The sequence below is a fragment of the Ranitomeya imitator genome, chromosome 2, assembly GCF_032444005.1.
Source record: "Ranitomeya imitator isolate aRanImi1 chromosome 2, aRanImi1.pri, whole genome shotgun sequence".
In the NCBI taxonomy this organism is placed as follows: Eukaryota; Metazoa; Chordata; class Amphibia; order Anura; family Dendrobatidae; genus Ranitomeya; species Ranitomeya imitator.
In genome coordinates, this window is record NC_091283.1 from 375,358,292 (window position 1) to 375,365,912 (window position 7,621).

Here is a 7,621-nt window from a genome sequence, read left to right on the forward strand (position 1 = left end):
CCAGAAGGTGCCGTGCACTGGCAATACTCCTGTGCTGGTGTTGGGCAGCCTGAGCAGCAGAGAAGGATGGAAGAACATTGACTGACCAAGATGGGAAGATCTATACCAAAAGATAGAAGATGTCAAGATCCCTATTAATCAAAATCAACATCGATATTCAATTTTGTTTGTTGTATTTTTTTGGGGAACAAAATAATTTGTAATTTTTATTTATGGTTAATAAAAAAATTCTTATTTTAATTTGGTTGTTTTTGGATTGAATAAGTATTGTATATATAAAATTCTTAACTAATGATTATTCTCCATCCCATTGTCCAGTGCGCATACAGCCATCACACTATGTCCATCCCATAGTCCAGCCCCCATATAGCCATGACACCGTACACCTGTCAGCTAAGTATGTAAAGTATCTAAAAATCAGAGATGACATTTGATCAACATTAATTTATTTAACAAGCAACTAAATTTTTCCAAACAGTTGAGAAAAATTTTTTCAATATGAAAAACTGAACTAACTTTTTCAAAAACAATTGCATCTTAATGCAAGTAGGTGTATTCCTGGGAACACCCATATGAGCTACTTATGTCAGTCATGAAAGATTGACTTGCTGATGGTCCCAGGCTTGTGTTTCCTCCTCCAGAAAAATTCTGTGCCGGTTGGGTGTAGGAAGACGCTCTATAGTGCGGTTCACTGGGTTTCGGTCGTGGGCGAAAGAGTCCGAAAACCCCCGTCAAAACATTCTCATATGACTCAATTGGAGCAGGGTCCTCCAGAGCGGTGAGGGATGTTTGGCACAGAGACATGAAGAGAGACTGCCTATCCGGTGGCAGTGAGCGTGCCTTTCGGGCAATGGTCAATGCAAAAAAGTCACACTGGTCCTCACTTGAGGATTGTTTCAGTAAATCAAGTGTGTCACTGGCCATCTTCTCAGTTTTATCCTCATTTTTTTTTTTTTTTTTTTTAATGGACTCTCCTGCCACCGGATAGGGAGCTCTCTTCTCTGTTACCACAGCTTCTGACGAACCAGATGATCCAACAGCTGCTGCAGTTGATGTGCCTGCAGCAGCTGCTGGACATTCGGCTTCAGCAGAAGCTGTGGTAAGAGATGGAGAAATTGTCCCTCCCGCTCCCGAGGAAGTGCCTGCTCCATCAGTGCCTGCTCCATCTTCGGAGTGGTCATCCACAGGAGGCGGGTTGGAAAGGTTTCCCTCAGTCCTGTGTGAGAAAAGGAAAAAAATTATTAATCATGACCGCTGCGGAGGAGCAACATTTTAGGAACAGCATAAAGGCCGATTACTCCTAAACGCAGTTTATTTTTTTGCATGTGTGCTGATAATGCATGTTTTGATTTAACACATGCGTTATCACAACATGCTAGCCAAACAATGTGCTAGTTATCTTGCGCAGTCAAAGTGCCAACACAAGATAAATAGACACGGTGTAGTGCCATACCTCTCACAACTCCATCTTTGGAATGATAGCGCAGACAGGATTTTGGAAAATGCTCTCTTCACTATGGTATAAATTCTGGATGCTGTGTATTGAACGCTGCGGCAGGACACAGGGTTCAATACGCAGTCAACTGTGCTACACCACATGGCAACATTGATGAGGCTACATATATATTAGTGGTTTATAACCTACCTCCGCAAAGTCCGGCTTGTGAGCAGGAACTGCAGTTCATCGTAAAAAGGAAAGGTTATTCGACTTGAAGATCCACTCCGGTCACATGTATTGATGAATTTATTGTACCGGTCACGAACTGACCTCCATCTCTGCTTGACATTTTTTTCTAAGAAAAAAAAAATATATATATATATTTTCAAAGTAAATGTATCATAAACTCTAATAATAATAATATTAATAATAATCGGTAACAATATAATTACCAATTTCCAATTGGTTTGCAATGGACAGGGAATCCCACTCCGGATAGAGGTCCCTCACAATCTTGGTCCAGCAATGGTCTCGGAAATATTTGTCCTTGTAGGACACATCAGCGGCATCCCATATACAAGGTATATCGCGAACCTACAATGAATAGAATAGTGTCATTACATACTATATCCAAATGATAAGTAATCTAAAAGGGAACCTGTCACCCCCCAAAATGGGAACTGTAGATAAGCCCTCGATGTTTCCTCTAAGATGATCAAAAGAGGTTAGATTATAGTGACACAGGGGCGGTAACGGACCGATGGGCGCTGCTGTCCGGTCCATCCTCTCCCATCTTGTTGTTATGACGTCCTCTTGTATTCACACTGCGGCTCCTGCGCAGGCGTACTTTGTCTGCCCTGTTGAGGGCATTACGTTGCATTACTGCAGTACGTTGCTGTGCCCTCACCAGGGAGATGAGCCACAGCGTGAATACAAGAGGACTTCATCATAAGAAGATGGGAGGGGCTGTACCAGACCGCCACGCTCATTGGACCGGTACCGACCCTGGGTGAGTATAATCTAACCTCTTTTAATCATCTTTGAGGATACATCGGGGGCTTATCTACAGTATACCAGAATGGGTAGATAAGCCCCTGATGCCGGTGGGCTTAGCTCAACTTCCATGTTGGAGTTAAGAGGTTTCCTTACAGCACAAATGTTTAAAAATTTGACATTGCATTTCACACGTCAGTGGCTCCGGTACGTGAGGTGACAGTTTTATCACGTACCTGAGACACTGACTCACGTAGACACTTTAAAATCAATGTATCTCTACAGATGTCAGCGTGTTTTCAAGGACCGTGTGTCCGTTTTCAAAACACGGAGACATGTCAGTATTTGTGGGAGCGCACGGATTACACGGACCCATTAAAGTCAATGGGTCCGTGTAAACACGTACCGCACACGGATGTTGTCTGTGTGCCATCCGCGTGCATTTTTTCTGTCATAGTGTTAACATTGAAAAAATTGTTGCAATGCAAGGACACAGACACAAAAGCAGACACACGGACATCACACGGATCCCTCCCAAATAAAAATACGTAGGGTCCCCCTATATTTTTAGGCCTGAAAGGCTAGGCAGACAGCCGTGGGCACCCTAACCCTAAAGGGATCCTACCCCTAACCCTACCCCTAACCCTAAAGGGATCCTAACCCTACCCCTAACCCTAAAGGGATCCTAACCCTAACCCTACCCCTAACCCTAAAGGGATCCTAACCCTACCCCTAACCTTAAAGGGATCCTACCCCTACCCCTAAAGGGATCCTAACCCTACCCCTAACCCTAAAGGGATCCTAACCCTACCCCTAACCCTAAAGGGATCCTAGCCCTAACCCTAGCCCTACCCCTAAAGGGATCCTAACCCTACCCCTAACCCTAAAGGGATCCTAACCCTAAAGGGATCTTAGCCCTAACCCTACCCCTACAGGGATCCTAACCCTACCCCTAACCCTAAAGGGATCCTACCCCTAACCCTAAAGGGATCCTACCCCTAACCCTACCCCTAACCCTAAAGGGATCCTAACCCTACCCCTAACCCTAAAGGGATCCTAACCCTAACCCTACCCCTAAAGGGATCCTACCCCTAACCCTACCCCTAAAGGGATCCTACCCCTAACCCTACCCCTAACCCTAAAGGGATCCTACCCCTAACCCTACCCCTAACGGGATCCTAACCCTAATCCTAAAGGGATCCTAACCCTAACCCTACCCCTAAAGGGATCCTACTCCTAACCCTACCCCTAACCCTAAAGGGATCCTAACCCTACCCCTAACCCTAAAGGGATCCTAGGGTTAATGATAGGGTTGCTATTGTAAGGTGGCATTAAGCACGGTTAATAATGGAGAGGCGTCAATAAGACGCCTATCCATTATTAATCCTATTAAAGGGTTACTATAATATATGTGGACCCCCTAAAAAAAAATACATAGGGTCCCCCTATATTTTTAGGCCAGAAAGGCTAGGCAGACAGCCGTGGGCCAATATTTGAGGCCCGGGAAGGGGTTAAAATACCCATGGCTGTTCCCAGGCTATGAATATTAACCCACAGCTGTCTGCGTAGCCTTTCTGGCCCTAAAATATAGGGGGCCCCGAAAAAAAAAAAGTGTTGGGGTCCCCCTATATTTTTAGGCCAGAAAGGCTAGGCAGACAGCCGTGGGCCAATATTTGAGGCCCGGGAAGGGGTTAAAATACCCATGGCTGTTCCCAGGCTATGAATATTAACCCACAGCTGTCTGCGTAGCCTTTCTGGCACTAAAATATAGAGGGCCCCGAAAAAAAAAAGTGTTGGGGTCCCCCTATATTTTTAGGCCAGAAAGGCTACGCAGACAGCCGTGGGCTTATATTCATAGCCTAGGAAAGGGGCCATGGATATTTGCCCCCCCCCCTGGCTACAAATATAAGCCCGCAGCCGCCCCGGAAAAGGCGCATCAAAAAGATGCGCCAATTCCGGCACTTAGCCCCTCTCTTCCCACTCCCGTGTAGCGGTGGGATATGGGGTAATGAGGGGTTAATGCCACCTTGCTATTGTAAGGTGGCATTAAGCCCGGTTAATAATGGAGAGGCGTCAGAGACGCCTATCCATTATTAAGCCAATGAAAGGGTTAAAAAAAACCCACAAAGACTAGAAAAAAATATTTTAATGAAATAAAGACACCCACTTTTTGACCATTTTTTATTGTACGCTTAATCCATCCTGAAGACCCTCGACCTGAAAAAAAGGCAAAATAAAAAAACAAATTCATACTCCCTGGCCCTGTCCGCAGAAATCCATCGAGGGTCCCACGAAGATCTTCCATGGAGAACAGACACATCCAGAGATGTGTCTGCTCTCCACGGCTGCAGCAACACACTGACAGGAGCCATAGTTCCTGTCGGTGTGTCACTGCGCATGCGCGAGCGAGTTTACCGGCGGTCATTGACCCCGGCACTCTCGCTTAACGGCAGTGCTGCGTGGGAAAGTTCAACGCAGCTGTACTGCCGTTAACCGAGACGCCGGCGCCATTGAGCTCCGGAACAGTACGCGATACACTGCTAGGAGCTTCGCTCCTGGCAGTGTATCACCGGAGAGCAGGAGATCGTCGTGGGACACTCGGTTTTGGATTCTGCGGACAGGGAGTATGAATTTGGTTTATTTTTTTGGGATTTTTTTCTATGGACGAGGGCTTCGCCTACAAGTGTGGTGTTGGTGAGTATATACTCTATGTTTTATGTACTGTGTGTCATGTATGTCACGTTTATTGTGTGTGTATTGTGTGTGATGTGTTTTGTGTTTTGTTTTACCGTACAATTGTGCTAAAGTCGCCGGACACAGGGACAACTCTCCCATCCTAATATCGGATGGGAGTAGTAGTCCCATACGGTGATTTAACACAATTGGGTGGCACTATCGTCGCATGGGGACACACACACACACACACACACAGACTTTACACACATATACACATACATACCAAATCGATCAAGCGACCGACATCGATCCCCATGCGACGATATGCCTCCATCATGACAGCCACACTCCGCCCACGCACTTCCGCCCACGCACTTCCTCCTGCTTCCCCGCACTTCCGGCTGTAGCGGTTTCTGCACCACAAAACCGCAGAAAACCCGCAGATATTTTTTCATCTGCGGGTTTTACTGCGGGTTTGACCCTCACAATGGAGGTCAATGGGTGCAGAACCGCTGCAGTTCCGCAAAAAGAAGTGACATGCTGCGGAATGAAAACCGCTGCGTTTCTGCGCGGTTTTTCCCGCAGCATGTGCACAGCGGTTTGCGGTTTCCATAGGTTTACATGTAAATGTAAACGCTGTGGAAACTGCAGCGGACCCGCAGCGGCAAAATCGCTGCGGTTCCGCGGTAAAAACCGCAACGTGTGAATAAAGCCTAAAGGTGCTGACTTTAATATAGGAACTACAAGAGAACAGTCTAGTGACCTATTATGATCTACCCTACTTTGCTCTGAAGTCTACTGATAGCTTGTGATCGGTTTTGTCACTGTCTTCGTAATTATTGAATTTTGTTACATGCCTTGCAGTTTGTGTGGAAATTTTAATAGAATTGTTAAAAATGTTGTTTTATTCTTGACAGATTACTATGCATGGAACCCAGAGGAAAATCTCGTATGTTTAGAATTTAAAGCAGAGGATGGTATTACACAAGATAAATATGAAGATCATGCCATTATCCCAGATATACACTCAACCCTTCACACCAAATTTCTGATATCAGATCTTTTTCCACATTTCCGATCTGATTCATCACATACTGTTAAACAAATTAAACATCACAGAATTGGTGTTAAACATCGAAGGTCCCACACAGTGAAAAAGCCATATTCATGTTTAGAATGTGGGAAATGTTTTGGTCATAAATCAAGTTTTGCTACACATCAGAGAACTCACACAGGGGAGAAGCCATATTCATGTTCAGAATGTGGGAGAAGTTTTACAGATAGATCTAATTTAATTAAACATCTGAGCAGACACACTGGAGAAAAGCCGTTTTCATGTTCGGAATGTGGGAAATGTTTTAATCAGAAATCAGATCTTGTTAGACATTATAAAATTCATACAGAGGTGATTCCATTTTCATGTTCAAAATGTGGAAAATGTTTTACAAATATATCGTATCTTGGGCTAAGTGATGAGAAACTATTTTCATGTTCAGAATGTGAGAATTTTTTTCATCTAAAATCCAATCTTATTGCAGGGCAGAGTAGGCATGCAAACAAGAAGACCTTTTCATGTTCAGAATGTGGGAAATGTTTTGCCCTTAAAACAACCCTTGCCACACATCAAAGAATTCACACAGGGGAGAAACCATTTTTATGTTCAGAATGTGGCAAATGTTTTACAAATAAATCAAATCTTGTTGCACATAGGAGAATTCACACAGGTGAGAGGCCTTTTTCATGTTTAGAATGTGGGAAATGTTTTATACTTAAGTCAGCACTTGTTATACATCAGCGAATTCACACAGGAGTGAAGCCATTTCTATGCCTAGAATGTGGCAGAAGTTTTTCCTACAAAAGAACTCTTATTTCACATCAAAGGACTCATACAGGAGAAAAACCATTTTCATGCACAGAATGTAGGAAATGTTTCAGAGATGAATCAAATCTTATTACACATCAGAGAATTCACACAGGAGAGAAGCCATATAGATGTTCAGAGTGTGGGAAATGCTTTGCCCAGAAATCGTCTTTTGTTACACATGTGAGAAATCATACAGGAAACAAGCCATTTTTGTGTTCAAGCTGTGGAAGACGTTTTAACTGGAGATCAGAACTTTGTAGACATCAGAAGTCACACATTAATGAGCCTGATTTAATGTCTGGAATGTGGGAAACATTAGAGTTTAAGTAATACTACACTTTTGTTTTTCAATTCATCCTGTTATTGGTCTCGCAATATACATACAATTAAATATCATTACCTTACTGAATTGTTCCTTCCTATATATTTCTGATATGCTTCTCTTCGGGTAAGCTATGTGATCAAATGGTAACCTTCCTAGAAATTACAGTAATTACAAGATTAATAGATAAGGTGCATATTACACATAGGGGTATCGTTTCTCCTTATGGAGAGTGACATACCATCTCTGGCTTGTCAAGGTAAGGAGGCTTATTCGCCGTGCAATGCTCTTCTGGGAAATATAATATGCAAATTGCCTCTTCTGAGAA

At 43.7% G+C, this 7,621-nt stretch overlaps 1 protein-coding gene across 2 annotated transcripts in view; it reads left to right on the plus strand.

The window, feature by feature from the left end:
• LOC138664014 (zinc finger protein ZFP2-like) overlaps nucleotides 1-7,396 on the plus strand; it is a 57,825-nt gene extending 50,429 nt beyond the window's left edge. For both annotated transcript variants that reach the window (XM_069750415.1, XM_069750416.1), the window contains one exon: nucleotides 6,025-7,396. In XM_069750415.1, coding sequence (XP_069606516.1) covers nucleotides 6,025-7,301 — 1,277 coding nt within the window. In that variant the 3' untranslated portion in view covers nucleotides 7,302-7,396. The remainder of the gene's footprint in view (nucleotides 1-6,024) is intronic.
• Nucleotides 7,397-7,621: the final 225 nt, after the last annotated feature.